Source organism: Peromyscus maniculatus, chromosome 3, assembly GCF_049852395.1.
Source record: "Peromyscus maniculatus bairdii isolate BWxNUB_F1_BW_parent chromosome 3, HU_Pman_BW_mat_3.1, whole genome shotgun sequence".
In the NCBI taxonomy this organism is placed as follows: Eukaryota; Metazoa; Chordata; class Mammalia; order Rodentia; family Cricetidae; genus Peromyscus; species Peromyscus maniculatus.
Genome location: NC_134854.1, coordinates 136,964,791 through 136,981,916, shown reverse-complemented (window position 1 = coordinate 136,981,916; position 17,126 = coordinate 136,964,791). Strand labels below are relative to the sequence as shown.

The window sequence follows — 17,126 nt, the reverse complement described above, 5'->3', positions numbered from 1 at the left end:
TGCTTTCTTAACACAGTAGAACATGCCAGAAACCTCAAAGTTGAAATAGAGGGACAACCATTGGAAAGAGGAATCCAAACAATCACAAGTGTAAGTTGCTAACTCCACTGATAATCAGGACAGTGGAAATAAAAAACCTAATGAGATGATGTTGCACATCTAACAGATTGGGGACAATTTCAAAGTGTGATGTGCCAAGAATCTGGCAAGGCCATGGAATTACAGAAGCTTAAACTGGCCTAAATGCTGCTGGAAGGCTGGCCGTCACAACTGAGGAAGATGAAGACACATATTTTCTGTGACTCAATTCCTGATCCCAGGTAAACAGTGTACAGCTCAGTGAGGGTGCTGTCTACCCCCAAAGGAGTAAAACCTGGGCTTGGGCAGGTAGAAAAAAAAAAAAACCAGACATGACCATTGTTGGTGGCCCTATAAAATTGACTCTATCCAACATCCTTTATTATTAACTTAAACTCTAGAATTGAAGCATTCCATTTTCTCCCTGGGAGGGATGATAAGGAAAAACCTCAGGGCACACTGACAGTGTGCAGGACCCAGCCATGCTTCAGCCAGCATCATGTCCCCAGAGAGCACTGAGGAGCGGGGGGGGGGGGGGGGGGGGGGGGGCGGGGCGGGGGGCGGCTTTCTAACTAGGGAATGTAGCAATGGCAACAAGAGCCGGCAAACTTCAGCCACAAGCGCAGACCAGATGTAGCACAACTCCATTCATGAAAGTTCAAGACAGAACTGCATTGTTCAGGGATGTGTCCCCCAAGCTGAAGATGAAAGAGTGTGTGGAGCAGCGGCCACCAGGGCTGCAGGCAGTGAGCAACACGTGAGCTGGGGAGGGCAGGGTTCACATCACACTGAGTTCACGAAGCCATGGAGGATACGTTACATTTTTTCTGCATCTGTTGTGGATCACTTTAAAATATTAAAACTGAAAGACAAGCAGGAGGGGATTTCCTTGATCTCTGTCATTTAATGTCCAGAAAGCAGTGTGGGCATCAAGTTCTCCCCCTCAGAGAGTCATGTGGTGCTTTCAGAAGCCTGTGCACCTGGGTCCAGCGAATCAGAACCCATTTCTCAAAGGAGGTGAAGGCTCATGTTAGAAAACTCAGCAGGAGTCCCTGGCGGATCTCATGGGGAAGTAAACAGGCTGAGACAAGATGAAGGAACTGAAAAACGTTGGGGACCACACAGCAACAGAAGGATGGACCATCAGCCTCCATCTCTTCTGGTTCCACAGCCACAACTCAATCACGTGCAGATGGAAAGATGTAAAACACCATCTCACTGAACAAGGACAGGATTTTGTTTTGTTTGTTGGAGGCAGGGCCTCATGTAGCCTAGGCTGGCCCTGCATTCCTTATGTAGCTGAGGTTGGCCTTGAACTGCTGGTCCTCTGGCTTATACATCCCAAGTACTGGGATTACAGATATGCAGTATCACTGTGCTTGGGAATTGTTTTGTTTTCTGAGACTGGACTTGAAATGGCAGTTCTGCCTCAGTCTTCTGAGTGCTGAGTCTAGCATGTGCCACCATATCTGGCTAGACTTTTTGCGTTTATTATTCCTTAAACAGTATACTGTGATAACTATACATCACTGGCACCATTCGAGGGACCGTGCGTGATGGACAGACGATTCAAGGCACAGGAAAGAAAGGACATGCAGATGTTCTTCCACTTAAGAGAGGGGCTGGTGAACTCAATGGCCTCGATGCTGAAGGAAACACTTGTGGATTCACTGGAGAAAAAGCTGCATCCAGCTAGCGATCCTCCGTGGAACCATTAAGAATGTCCCATTAACAGTCATGAACTGACCAACAGCAGTTGCTATTGTTTCATATTAAAAAGTTTTTTTGTTTGACTTTATTTATTTTTTTACACACAGTTCTTTTACATACTCTGACACTGTTGCTAATCTGACACTCTAAAACTCACTTAATACAAATTACTTCTAGGATGGTTAATGCTTGCCTAAAGTTCAAAGGTCTGTGGCATAGATATTAAGAATCACTTTTAGTTAAAAAAAAATTGAGCTGGGTGATTGCACGCCTTTAATCCCAGCACTCAGGAGGTAGAGACAGGCAGATCTGTGAGTCTGAGGCCAGCCTGGTCTACAGAGCTAGTTCCAGGACAGCCGGAACTACACAGAGAAATCCAGTTTTGAGAAAGAAAACAAAACAAAAACCTGAGAAAAGCTTTATTTGGTTCACTTGTACTTAGCTTACATTAACTAATTTTGTATCACCATCTAAAGATTTCATTTTTAAGTTTTCAAATTATTCTGTCTGTCTGTCTGTCTGTCTCTGTGTCCAGGCACTTGAGTGCTACAGGACATGTGTGGGAGCAGAGGACACCCCTGTGGAGCTCCTTATTTCCATCTGTTTTTCCTCGTTGCTGCCGCGCACTCCAGGTTGGCTGTTCCGTAAGACTCGGAGCAATTCCATGCTCTCCATCCTTCATCTTGCTGTAGGAATGCCAGGACAGATTTATGCCCCCAGACCTAAGATGAGTTTTGGGGCTCAAACTCAGGTTGACAGGTTTGCATGACAAGCATTTTACCTCCTAAGCCATCTCCCCGCGGGCTCAGCTTCTAAAGATTCTAAGAAGGTGCCAGCACCTTTGTAGCTAGGTGTCATCTCAGATCCCAGGTGAACTCAGGCAAGAGGAAGTGATATAAACAGCGGCAGGCCCAGGAGGAAATCCCGCCTCCATCTCCAGCATGCAAATCCCAGGCCTTCCCCAGACTGGCCTCTCCTAGCCCCTCAGGCTGAAGCAGGCGCTGCAATGATGGGATGAGATCTATTCCCTCGCCGCGTTACTGACTAAAGGGAGGGAGGAGTGGAAGGAGGGCAGAGGGAGAAGCGTGTCAACAAGTATCTGGGCGGCACAGAAACACACTAGCTTGGTTCTGAACTGGTGCTTTCAAACGTCATCGCTCACAGCTGAGTGCGACCGAAGGAACACAAGGGTTTATGTGTGCAATCCTTTATGAACATGAACTATTTTGAAAACTCTTTTACGAAGCCAAGTTTCTTTCCTTTTAATAAAATGCCAAGCAGAATTAGGTGGGGTCTCTTCCAAGGAGGCTTAAGGTAGGATAAACACAAATACTTTAAGTTAGCAAATTCAAACAAAACAAGGGGTTGAAGTCAGGCTCAGTGGCAGAGCACGTGATCTGTAGGCATGAGGCCCTGGGTTCCACGCCCAGCACGGAGACAACAACAAAAACCTATTACCTATTTCTAGCTTGTTACATTTTTTTTTTTCTTTTTAAACCACACAGCTTCATAACCACAAATGGTGGCCAGCTCTTAATTTTCTCTCCAGTTTAGGGAATACGGAAGCTCAGAAAGAGAGCTCCTCAGACCTGTTCTTTTCAGAGTGGTCATGGCAGATGAGTCACGAGTTTATGGGGAGGAAAAGCTCTCAGGGACCCTCAGATTTTCTTAGAACCCAGTGGAAGAGAATTCAGCAAAGCCCTCTACCGTGTGTGGGAACTTCTAGGCTTAGTATGCAGGCAGAGACTCCCTGTAAGTTAGATCCGTTTTGGCATCCAGCTTGTGTCCTCTCTGCTCCCAGCCTGTGAGGTGTACTGTAAAACCGTACCATGTGCATAGGCTTTACACGGTGAAGTTCAATAGCATGTAATCAGCATTCCTGTTTATCCCTCTGTCCCTCTACAGCCTCATCTGTAAAATGGGTACCTCTTCCTCATAAGACAGCTGCAGGTATCCAGGAGAGCAGTATGCTGGTGGTGACAGCATTAATTACTGTCCTTCTCTCCCAGGTCTTGGGGGCTCTCCTGCCACAGACACACGTGGAAGCCCTGCTGTTTTCCTCTCCTATACCTGAGTGCCAGCCTCTAAGAACCAATGCTTGCTCTTTCCTGGAGCCCCCTCTGGCATGAGAACCTCCTGAGACCCCACAGAAACCAAAGAGCCATGTGTCAGACTCTGCACCCGTGGCCACAAGACCCGTCACGCTCACATCTCCCCTCCCCCAGCACCGTGGCACTGCCCCTCAGGCCTGCCTTCTACCTCTTGGCTTCCACAGCACCATGAGCTGGGCGGGGCTGGCAAACACTAGCCGGAGACATCAGTGATGTTGGATTAAAGACACACACCTTTGGTGCTATCTCTCTCCGCCAACCCCGAGCCCCACAGCCAACTGAGAAGGTTCAGAATTGTGACCTCAGAGCTACGAATCCATTCAATTTTACAGTCTTCAAATATGGAATCCCCCCAAATTCAACACAAGGCTGCTGTTTTGCTTGCAAGTGAGAAGGGTCAGCTGTGAAAATACAGCCCCTAGGAAACAAGGACAGGGCAGGCTGCATGGACACCTCCAGGGCCTCCACTGTGGAGTCAGGAAGCCAGGTCAGCGGTGCCTGGCCCATGTGCTACCTAGCCCAGGAATTCACTCAGCTGCCACCTTCTGGCTCACAGACTCCATCTTAAAAAGCCTCCCCACCCCCACCCCCACCTCAAAATGCATCCATTTAGCTTAGTGTTTTCATGATTTAAAGATATATACAACTGCCAATCAAAGCCGAGGACCCAGTCAGGCAAATCCAGATTTAATTCCTCTCTGACATGACGGAATCAGTTTTAAAAATATTTTTTAAGTTAATGTAATATCTTGACGTCTTTATGGTTTTATGTCTTTGGACTTGAATCTCATGGTTTAGGGAGGATTCTATTCCCATAGTTTAAGGAGGACGAGAGGATGGCTCTATTGTTCAGCTCCATCTTGTCTGCTTGTAACATGTGACTCCCCCTCTCTCCCTCCCATGGCCTCCAAGCAGACTGCACCATCCAGACTCCTCTCTGAAAGGTAGGATTCCACCCAGACTTGGCTGTCTATTCTTCAGCAGGACCATCCCTAATGCCCACAGATATAAACATCTCAAACCTCTGCAGATAAGTCTGACAGCAAATAAAAGGGACACACTTTATACAGCGGGTTCTCGATGAGATGCTGCCAAGCTGGATTTCCAAAGACAGGCCCCCGTTTCCAAGCCAAGCAGCACACGGCTCAGTGCCCACAGTTTCTGCCTCTCCTCCCCTCACTCAGGAGAGAGGGCCAAGGCTGATCCTGAGGGATTGCTTCATAAGGAAAAATGAGGGCAGGGCCCCATCCCAGGACGGACCAGGGGAAAAGGGCTAGCGGAGGACTCTGGGAAGACAGAGCCGGGTGCACGAACAGGCTCGCGTCAGTTCCCACAGTGAGCCCTCTCCATTGCAAACAGGTCTGAGTGCTGACACGGGACTTCCCGCAGCTTCCCCTGGCCTCCAAAGGCATATTTGTCATCAGAGGCCCTTGATGAAGCCGTACATAAATATCTGACTGTTGTTAAATACAAAACAAAACAAAAAACTACTCCACAGAAACCAAATCAAAACCAGCTGTGAGGGCGAGGGGCCAAAAACTGGGGGTGCAAAGGCCGGGCACAAACACTTGTTAACAGCGTGCCTGACTGAGCAGGAGAGGAAGTCTCTGAGCCCCAGTCACACCGCATGACGGCCACGCTTCTCCCGTGACTCTGCTGTGAAGACAGCAGACAGTCTACCTCCTAGAATTCGGTCGCCAATGAGGTAGAGATTGAATCTCAACTCTGGATGCATCTGTCAGCACAGCCCTCCTGTGGCTGCCAGCCTGCAAGGGGCTGTATGGCCTTTGTTAACAGTTAGTGCTCAGCTTGTCCCCCCCATTGCCACTGATTAACTCCCCAAATCTTCAGAAAGCATGCGGCTTCAGCAAAACTTGAAGACATGAATGAATGCCATGAGCACAGTGCTAAGAATCAATGACGCTGACATCAGCCAGCATGCAATAGCCAGTGTTTACAAGAGGCCTGAGTGAGGGGCACACGGTCTCAAGCTAATCCTGGAGGCAGGAAGATGGCTGACTCCTGGCTATGGGATCTGGGAATTTCAATCTCTTGAGGATGGACCAACACGGCTTGTTTCGTCAGCCCTCTTAGGAGTCATCCTTTTCTCTGTAGTTAGATGGAGTGGAAAAATGTATCTTGGCGTTACTCAGAGCACGATGCTGAACCCACAGTTGGAATAAAATAAAAACATGGAAACTGATATTTTGTCCCAGGATGAGAAATAACCCTGGAGGCTAAGTTGAGCCAGTTTCTTAAAATGAGGCTAACACATTTACATGTTTGAGTCAGACTGAGACTTTCCTTAAGAAATCAATTAATTAAAGCAACACTCAGGGAACTCCTCAGCAGATCTGTGGCTAGAACACCCTGTGGTTCATCAGCTTGCAACTTCCATTTCCTCGGGTTGCAAAGAGGGAAGATGAGGAAGGACCAGGGAGTCAAGGCCAGTCTCCGAGAGCCAGAGCTCTCACAGGCAAAGTGTGAAAGCACCCTTCACACAAGGCCATGTTTTGAGAGTATAGAAAGCTGAATGAGGCCTTTCCTCTGTGGGGACTTCTCACGTTCCATGGGCAAAATGAAAATACTATTTGACAGCTGGATGGGAGTCAAAGGATGTGGGTGTCTGTCCAAGGTACCATCTTTACAAGATAAAATACAAGCCAAGGCAAATGGCCTTCCCATGGAAATGCTTTTAAACTTTTTAGTGTGAAATAAAATTAACCCTCCATACATAATCCACATCCCGAACATCTGGATTGCCACTTGAGTGGCAGAGGTAAGCTGATCTCTGAGGTTGAGGTCAGCCTGGTCTACATAGTGAATTCCAAGCCATCCAAGGCGAAACCCTGTATATAAAAACAAACAACAACAACTGTAGCTCAGCTCAGCAGTCTCTCCTCACTGTGACAAACAGGGTAACTCCTTGTTCTCTGCCATGATGGTTTGCTTTACCTTCAAGCTTCATCCCTAATGACATCCACTCACTGTCCCTCATATTGCTACCACGAAAACATTACCACCACAAACAAGGCATCTTTCTAGGGCCGGCCCAGGCTCTGTCTGCAGCCACGCCTCTTAACTCCTCCTCTCCATTGCCTGCTGGTCTCCAGAGCAGGACAGGCACGGTGACCTTGAGTGAACTCACTGCCGTCCATCAGGATGAGTGACAGCGGAGGGAGGGTTGCCATGGTCAATCTCACTGAACAAAGATGGCCCTGCTTGGCTGTATCTTTGTCACTGTGGCCTTTCTGTGGGAACAAGGGGACATGTGGTCCCCGGCAGGTTCAGCTGGGCACCCTTCTTTCTCTAAGGAGGAGTACTGAATGGAGACACAGGTGCTAAAACACATGCAGAACTTTCCAGAGACTAGTGCTGGAGGGGCAGGGGAAGGAGAGTGACCCCATAATGGGCATGTTTATTTCTTGGGGTGATGAAAATGTGGGGGCAATGATGACCCCACTCAGGGCAAACTAAAAACTCCAGAATCATACACTTGGAAGACGGGACGAGCTTTATGGCTGTCACATCTTTATGGCTGTCACATGCTCTGTACGTCAGGAAGGCTGGGGGCGGCTCCTCTCCTCCCCAGCCTTTCAAAGACCACATGCAGCTTTTGTTTACAAAGACGGTTGCACATCCTTTAAAACTAAAGGGAATGGTGGTTGTCTTCCCAAAAGGCTTCCCTGCATCCTGACTCGGGAGGCTCGGCTTAGGGCCTTCAGAAAGGCTGAACATTTCTGATAGCACCTCAGCTCGCTGCCAACACCTCTGCTTCTCACAACGAACATGAGCCTGTGAGCGCCACTGTCTCATTAACCCTGGCCCAGTACCCACCATGGGGCCTGGTGTCAGAGCTTCAGAAAAAAGTTCAGTAATTTTTAAAAAGTTACACACACACACACACACACACACACACACACACACATATTCACAATGCATGGTCTTGAGCTCTAGTACCATAAAAAATTTAAATGTTTTTGTAAACAACATATATGATGAAATAATGCATATTACTTTAATAAGTGTTTTGCAACAACACCAAGCTCATGAAAACAGTTCATCCAAAAGGGAATTAACTTCTTCATTAGGTTGCATTAAAAATATAGAAGTTCATATTTTCATACTGAGCATCTATAAATTTACTAGAAATAAGTATAAAAATCAAAATACTATATTTATATAAACAGTTTTGTTTTGCATTGGAGATATGGTTTCATGTAGCCCAGATTGGCCTTGAACTCACTACAGAGCTGAGGATGACTTTGAACTCCTGATCTTCTCCTTACCCTGGGGCAGTGAGGCTTGGACTTCCACAAGCTGGGAAAGTGCTTTACCAGTAAGCTGCACCCCAGCCACTCTCTGACATCTCTCTTTATTCTCTTGCACGTACATGCTCTTTTCAGAGCAAAGCACGGCACAGGGACAGGGACTTTGCTGCTCTGAGGTCCCCTGGGGAGTGCTGTATTTTCACCCTTCTCTTAAAGCTTCTATTTAGAGCTTTGGTAAGTCAAGGGTTACAGATCCAAACTCCCAGAAAGGCTGTCAACTGCAGAGCATGAAATTAACCCAGAACATGGCTGAAGGGTGAAGAAACAGCATCTGTCTCCAGGAGAGGAAATGGAGCCATGTGACAGGCATGACAACTATGTGTCTACAGACGTTCCTAATGTGGTGTTGGCGTTGAACCCAGGGCCTTGCGCATGCTCGGAAGCACTGCACCACCGAGTTGCACTCTCAGCCCATTACATATTTTATGCCTTTAAAGTCTGCATTCTATGCATCATTTCTTTCTTTCTTTCTTTTTTTTTAAAAGATTGATTTATTTATTATGTATACAGTATTCTGTCTGCATGTATCCCTGCAGGCCAGGAGAGGGCATCAGATCTCACTACAGATGGTTGTGAGCCACCATGTGGGTGCTGGGAATTGAACTCAGGACCTTTGGAAGAGCAAACAATGCTCTTAACCTCTGAGCCATCTCTCCAGCCCATATATATCATTCTATACAGAACGTGTCTGATTTTTCAAAGAAGTTGGAAATGAGGAAATTGAGACTTTTATATAAAAGATGTGATTTTCAAATTCTGGCTTTCTTCAAAATTTAACACAGGGCAAGCTCCAAAACACCACAGCTGCAAGCCACATCTGGCTCATAGGCTAACAGGCTTATTATCGCTCACCTCCAAAATTATAGGGGATCCAGAGCTAACCTAGTGAAGGGAACTTTAAAAAAACCCACTCAGGCTCACAGAGAAGCTCTGTCCTTCCTGTCCAGACTATTGTCACCAAGGCTGACAGGGACTTCTTCTTCTCTGGGCCTTTGAGAAGGCTATGACCAGCTGAGCCACTAAAATGCAGACTAACCGGATGTGATCAAGGGCTAAGGCCACTACTCTGACATCTGCTCTGTCTCTAGAGTAAGCCAGACGGAAATCTCTGCTTCAGCTCTTCTGAGTGGCTAAAGAAGTTAACTCTGTCGCTGGCAAAGCCTCTTGCCATCTGTGATGTCAGAGCTGCTGAGATCGGCAGGCTCCTCCTCAGGTCCCAGAAGCCACCACCAGCAAAACATCCTGAAACCTGCCTGGGACCCCAGTCTCAGTCCAGGGGACAGTTTCATCTCTCAGGGCTCTCCAGAGATGCTATTCGCTGCCTGGCTCTGAAGATGAGGGACTCTCCAGCTTCTAAGTGCCAGACATCAGTGAAAGACCACATCTGCTTAACACCCCAGCATCCAAACAAGTTGAAGAAAATTTGCTTTCAGCTGTAAGCCAAGTGCTAGAGGCAGACTGCCTTGTTTCCTGGGTGCCCCTGTCAATCTCACCCCAACCTGCTCATGAGTCCAAGCAGCTATACTCTGGTTTTCCCAATGGTTTCTTCTACTCAGAGCTCATCCCACCTCTCCAAACGGCAGCCCTTATTCCACTGGCTGGCCAGGACTGGTCCAGGCCGGTCACTCCCCGACTACTTGGGGTCTCCTCGGTGGTGTGGAGAAGCAGTCCTTGGGGTGTTTATCAATGACCAGGACTCATGACTGCAGCACTGAGCCAGGTCTGCAGAATCTGGGATGGCAAGGGTTCCCTGCACGGCCAGGGAAGTGCCGTGAGGGATTGGGTCACCTTATGACCTCTTCAGGGGAAAGCCATGGCTGAGATGCTGTCCTCATTCTCAGTCACCCATTTTGAGGAACTGTGGTCTTCACTGCCCCCTGTGTCGGTCCCTCATTCAGGGTGGGGACCTGCATAACTCCCAGGCCAGGCAGGCCATTTCACAACAGGCCAACGTTGGTACCTAAGACTGACCAGGCTGTCAACAAGCGGGCCACGCTTTCTCTGGTGACACAGCCAAAGCCCAAGGTCCTCACTGACTTGTGTTTTCACAGACACCTTAAAGACCGTTCTCCAACAGCTGTACTCAAGCACACCTTCCAGAAACACAAGGGATGCTCAGAAATCAGGGCCCTCAGCTCACTCTGCCATGATTTAGTGCTTTCGGCAGCTACAGGGCAGACACCTTGGCACGACAGGGTGTGCCACTGATAACCAAGGTGCTACCTGCTCTCAGGAAAAAAAAAAAAAAAGCTAAAATTAACCACTCTATCCCCTTTCACAAAGGCAAGAGTCTGGCAGGTTGTAAACCTCGGTCCTCGGGACAGAAATGCTGTGTTCTTACCTCTGCAGCTTGGGTCTCTTGATGGAGCAGTGTAAGTCCAGTCAGGTCTTCTAAGAAGGAATGTGAGGAGTTAAACACCTTCGCTAGGAAGGCAAATCCTTCCCGCTCGTATTGATCGAGAACCTGCAAAACATTGGTCCTTTTAGAAAGGGAGCTAGAGCTGTTAGATATGCATTAAAAGGTTCTTGTTTCTAACAATCACATGTTTAAAACAGGGAGGTGGCTCAGCAGGCAGAGGTGGCTATCACCAAGCTTCATGACCGGAGTTCGATCCCCAGGGCCCACAGGGTGGAAGGAAGGAACCGACTCCCACAAGTTGTATCCCGATCTCAATATGCACCCCATAGCACATGCATGGGTACAGCGCACACAAGTATAAGTAAATAAATGTGCTAAAACTTTTTTTTTTTTTTTTTTTTTTTTTTTTGGTTTTTCAAGACAGGGTTTCTCTCGGGAGGCAGAGCCAGGCGGATCTCTGTGAGTTCGAGGCCAGCCTGGGCTACCAAGTGAGTTCCAGGAAAGGCGCAAAGCTACACAGAGAAACCCTGTCTCGAAAAAACCAAAAAAAAAAAAAAAAGACAGGGTTTCTCTGTGTAGCTTTGGCACCCTTCCTGGAACTCACTCTGTAGCCCAGGCTGGCCTCGAACTAACAGAGGTCTGCCTGGCCCCGCCTCCCAAGTACTGGGATTAAAGACTTGTGCCACCACTGCCTGGCCATAAAACTTTTTGAAAGGGAAATAAAATATAAGGTAAAAATGCTACCTGACAGGCAAAAAAGAATGGCTGGAGAGATGGCCCAAGGGTTAAGAGATTAGCTGCTCTTGCAGAGGACCTGGGTTCAGTTCCCAGCACCCACCGTCCGGTGACTCAGAATTGTCTGTACTCTAGCGTCAGGGAATCTGACACCTCTGGCCTTCTCAGGCACCTGTACTCACAGACAGACAGACAGACAGACAGACAGACAGACAGACAGACACACACACACACACACACATACACTGTCTCTTCAAAAAGTAGAGGAAGACTGAGTATTTACTCTGCTTCTGCTTGTGAGAGTCACAACATCTGTGTAGCTCCAACTTCTCCCAATAAAGTAAGTTTCGTGCAAGTTTCTGAATGTTCTGCAGGACTCAAGCTACTGGGCCTGAGATTCCCTTGTTACGAAGTAAGTGGCAGGAGTGAAGATCCAAGGGAAAATGGAAAGTGATCATGGGAGTGGGCAGGACAGAACGGTTTGTTAGAAGTCTGACATCCCGGCTAGCCAAAAATCATTTAAAAACCCAACTGTTAGAGATGGAAAAATGAATGTCAACAGGAACATCACAGAGGAGGGCAATCAACACAAGAATATACTCAACACCACATGTTTTTAGAGAAAGAGAAACTAAACTACAATGAGTATGCCTGTACCCCCCAAAGGGATTACAAAAGTCAGGACATAGCAAGCGTTAGCAAGGACACGCGGGACACTCAGGACTCCCAGGAAGTGTAAGATGAGACAATCCCTTTAGAAGTTTAGTACCAGAGGCCCCTGCACCTCCGGCCCTGGTGGTGTAGGTGTGGGAGAGCCAGCCTGAGGGCATGAGAGCAGGAGAGCGGGTCCACCCCTTGCTCCTAGCTGCATGAATTAGCTGAGGCAACCCTGGAGAGCTCACCCTGGTGGTGGGATGGGGAGAGCTGGTGGGCTGACCAACCCAGCAACTACCCAGGTCCAGAAGCAGGGCTATGAGTTGGCCCACCCCAACATCCATCCCATCTATGATGTGCTGGAGCATGTGAAGGGGAAGGTCCTGCAAATCCAAAGCTGCAGGATCTCCACAACACAGGGCAACAACAGGATATCCAGGAGGAGTCCCAGTGAGGGCCCAGCATTGAGGGGGTAGCAGGAACCAGAGGCCTTGAACCAGACCAATGACTCTTTAAAATGAACACTTGCAAGTGAAGATATATGGATAAAAGGGTAAACTGTGTAACTGTGTCACACTACAGCTTCCACAACAAGGTTTTTCTTTTTCTTTTCTCTTAAATTTTATTTTATTTTGGGGGAAGTTTGCAAGGGCAAAGGGTTGATACGAAGGGATGAGGAAGTGAATGGGATTGAGATGCATGATGTGAAAGACACAGGGAATAAATAAAAAGATAGTTAAAAAAAAGTTTAGTACTTATATGCCCTGTGACCCAGTAATCCTTAGGTACCCACACAAACAAAGATGTGCACCTAGGCGCATCAGAAGACACAAACGAAAGTGTTCATTACTCATGATAACCAAACTAGAAGTCACTTAAGTAACTATTGATAGTAGATGAATAAATGAAATAGGTATATTCAGGAATGGAATACTATGTAGCAAGAACATAAATTATAATTACATTCATCAAACACATTACAGAGAAGAATCTGTATGCACTGCACAATTACCATTATACAAAGTTAAAAAAACAGATAAAATTAATCCAGGGTGTTAGAATTCAGGATAGAAGTGGACCTATGGAGAGAGTGTGCCTAGAAGAGGGGTGCTCAGGGTGTTAATAATATCGGGTGCTAGATACATAAAGTACATGTTGTGAGAATCCATCTGAGCAGTTAGGATGCGGATAGGACTCCCATAAGCGCGTTACTCTTCACAAAGAAGGCAGGAAGACAAAAGGCCAGTTGCCTGGACAAGAGAACAAGAACTCTCAGAGCAAAACATGTGACTGTCACACCCATTGATCAGTGATCACAAGGGCTGTCAGCTGAAGGGCAGGCAGTGAGCTGCAGGGCCTCGAAAGTTCTCCTAGAACCCAGAAGAGACACAAGAAGAGAATAAAAAAGACAGCAGACATTGGGTGCATCCAGGAATCAGTAGACACATGAACAGACACCTGAGAGGCAGTAACTTAATAGAATTTTAAAAAATTCTCTTTGGGAAAAGCATAAACACCACAATTAGCAATTTCACTTGTGAAAGTTTCTATGCGGTTGTTCATAGCACGAACCACTGAGCAGAAAACCACTCATTGAACCACTGAGCAGAAAACCTTGAAAATGGATATCTGACAGGGGACCATGTAGCCATATTATGCCACAATTACAAGCAATGGTATGTCTGTAACTCATTAAAAAAAAAAAAACAACCCACACGGCTCTGAATGGCTGGTAAAAAAGTTGATTTCCAAGACATGGCAATATATTAAAAAACAATATCCAGACTGTGCATGTGTACTGTGTTTAAAAGATGGAGGGAGCCGGGCGGTGGTGGCGCACGCCTTTAATCCCAGCACTCGGGAGGCAGAGGCAGGCGGATCTCTGTGAGTTCGAGGCCAGCCTGGGCTACCAAGTGAGTCCCAGGAAAGGCGCAAAGCTACACAGAGAAACCCTGTCTCGAAAAACCAAAAAAAAAAAAAAAAAATAAAAAAAAAAAAATAAATAAAAGATGGAGGGAAAATAGAAAGGGGAGTGAACTCAGGCCCATCCACTCCTTCTAGAGTTTTGGTGTCCTGCATAGGAAAATCTCTACATCAGCTGAGTGCTGGGATGACGATGCAGGTGGAAGTGTCCACTGTGTCCTGTGGCTGGCCACAGATCAAATTCGGGCATACTACAGGTACTGCATTAGGCTGCCCTAGGGCCGTGAGTACAACCTGCTTAAGAAACACAGGTACCGAGTCATGGAGACCCCACAGTTATCGGTCCACAGAGACAGTCCCTTCACAGGCTCCAGCAGGTCCTAGCTGGGGTAGATGTCAGGGTGGGCCAACCCCAGGCTGTGGGCCTGGGTAGTTGAGCTGGTCAGTCCAGGCTGTCCTGTTCAGGCGAGGGGTGGAGCCAGCTTCCCTACGCCTATGCCCTCGGGGTCAGCTCCCTGCTGCCTGTAGTGGAAGAGTTCTGATGAGGATGCAGTGATGATGGTGTACCAGAAACCAGAGGCCTTGAACCAGACCAGTGACTCAGGGCAATGAACATCAGCAGGTACAGGGGACTGGACAAAAGGGTAGACTGTGGGACACACTGAGGCTCCCATGGCCACCAGGACAGATGGAGAGAGGCGGGAAAGATGGAGGAGCGTAGAGATTTTCTTTGTTGTTTTGTTTTTTGCTCTTTTTCTTTTTGTTTTGGTTTGATTTTCAAAAAAAATTTTATGGGGGGGGCACTGCAGTGGGAAAGGAAGATATGGAGAGTCTGGGAGGTGAGTGGAATTGGGGTGCAGGATATAAAATTCCCAAAGATTCAATAAAGAAATTATGCTAAAAAAAAAAAAGGTGGACTAGGTGGTGGTGGCACACACCTTTAATCTCAACACTTGGGAGGCAGAGGCAGGTGGATCTCTGAGTTCGAGACCAGCCTGGTCTATAGATCAAGTTTCTCCACAGCCAGAGCTACATTGAGGGAAACAACAACAACAACAACAAAAGACAAACACACTCAGTGTGCAGGGTCAGCTCCCCTGCCCCAGGCAGTGTGGAGGTTAAGAAGGGGCAGAGAAGACAGGAAAGCCAGGGGCTGGGGCTGGAGGCGGTGAGAGGGGGTGAGAGGGGGTGAGGGGTAGAGGGGTTGGGGTAGGAGACGGAGTTTGTCTCAGCAGTGCCGGGAGACTGAGCTGAGCACCTGCTCAGGAGAGAAGGATGTCTCCGGAGAAAGGTGAGTGAGGCTCCATCTGTGGCTCCCCAAACTCAATGAAGGAATGAGAGGTCTTAGGAGTTGACAACAGCAAGAAGGGGCTGAGAAAGGTGGGCATGGTGGCGCACACCTTTAATCTCAGCACTCGGGAGGCAGAGGCAAGTGGATCTCTGTGAGTTCAAGGCCAGCCTGGTCTACAGAGTGAGATCCAGGCCAACCAGGGCTACACAGTGAGCCTGTCTCAAAAATGAATGAATAAATAAATAAAATAAAATAAGGAGCTGAGAAGAGCCCAAGCAAGGAGAAAATGATCCACAGGCTGACAGGTCACACTGGGAGACCTAGAGAGCTGAGCAGCCTGGCTCAGCCACAGTCCAACTCATGGATTTTAGAAAGCATCTAATAGCTGGGTGGTGGTGGCGCACACCTTTAATCCCAGCACTCTGGAGGCAGAGGCAGGTAGATATCTGAATTTGAAACCAGCATGGTCTACAGTGTAAGTTCCAGTACAGCCTGGGCTACAAAGAGAAACCCTGTCTCAAAAAACCAAAAAATAAATAAATAAATAATAGAAAGCATTTAAGAAATATGGGATTCCCTCAACCCTCAATAGTGAGATAGACAGGCTTCCAAGTGTTAAGTAGGATCTTTTTAATGAATTAACGAGAGTGGATGTTTTTGTTGGACCTTAGTTGAACTCTAGGACTTCAAGCCCTTGTTTCTACAGATCACTGCGTAGCCTACAAACCCGAGAGCAGAGGAGGACAGCAAGGACAGAATGAAGGGCAGGCAGCATGGACCTAGGGCGACAGAAGTTTAATGCTAAGGCTGGAAACTATGTGGAAAAACTTAATCCTCTTGGAGTGTGTGGAATCACACACGGACCTCCAGTGCCGAGTTAACCTGCTGAACACAAGCAGCTTCTGAAAGGTATCAGGCCTTTCTCCTCCTGGCAAGGGCTTAATCTTCTTAGAGGACGGAATGCGTCTAAAACTGTAAAAACAAACGAGGAGGCAGGGAGGGAGGGAGAGAAAGCTGCAGTTAAAATGCATCTAGCAGTAACCTACCACTCTGCACTCGACACAGCATGGCCCTTAAGCCAACAAGGGTTCCTGAGCAGCAAACCCCTTACGTCCCGGGAAGTTACAAGTTCAGGTTTGGACGACTTTCCTAAATAAAGCAGTGGCATGTCCCACCCCCTTGTGCTCCCCTCTCCCCCAGCTGCAGTAAAGGTGCTCAAGTGAGGTGAGGGGGCAACGTAGAGGATTCAGTGCTCTCTCCTATCATGTGAGTCCTGGGGCTTGAACTCAGGTAGCCAGGTTCAGCAGCAAGCGCCTTTACTCCTGAACCAACTGGCCGGCCCAGCAATCACTCCTGTCTAATGATGCATGCATGTCTAACATCCTTTCCTGTCTGAGCTTTGGCTTAACCATCTCTGCACAGCTGGGTTTTTGCTATTTATGATATACAGGAAAACAACAGCCCTGGACCAAGATGGTAGAAAGAGACAGCGCCAGGAGAACCACATCTCCAGCTGGGACTGTGCTAATGCTTGCTCTCTGCTCCATCATATGCACAGTCTACAGCTCAGCACCAACGCCCACCAAAGCCTTCCAATTCTGGGCAGCTCTGGAGGAGGCTTTCACAGGACTCTGATCTCCTGATAATAGAATGTAATAGTTTTTTTTTTCTTTAGAAGTATTTTTATTACATTTATTTATTCGTTTAGTTAATATATGGGCCGTGTGTTGTGTGTATGCCAGGACACAGAGAACAATCTCTGGAAGTCAGTTTTCTCTTTCCACTATGTGGGGCCCAGGGCCCGAACTCAGGTCATCAGGCTCGGCAGCGATCACCATTTCCCAAATGAGCCATTGTGCTGGCCCAATGTAATAGTTTTCATCTCATGAGAAGCAAAATGGATTCACCAGTTTATCTATTTTTCTTTCTTCCTT

General features: G+C 47.5%; 1 protein-coding gene across 4 annotated transcripts in view; it reads right to left on the bottom strand.

Moving 5' to 3' along the window:
• The window catches only part of Atg7 (autophagy related 7), a 229,946-nt gene that overhangs the window by 79,043 nt on the left and 133,777 nt on the right, over positions 1-17,126 (bottom strand). For all 4 annotated transcript variants that reach the window (XM_042273856.2, XM_042273855.2, XM_076567632.1 and 1 more), the window contains one exon: positions 10,572-10,694. In XM_042273856.2, the coding sequence (XP_042129790.2) occupies positions 10,572-10,694 (123 nt within the window). The remainder of the gene's footprint in view (positions 1-10,571; positions 10,695-17,126) is intronic.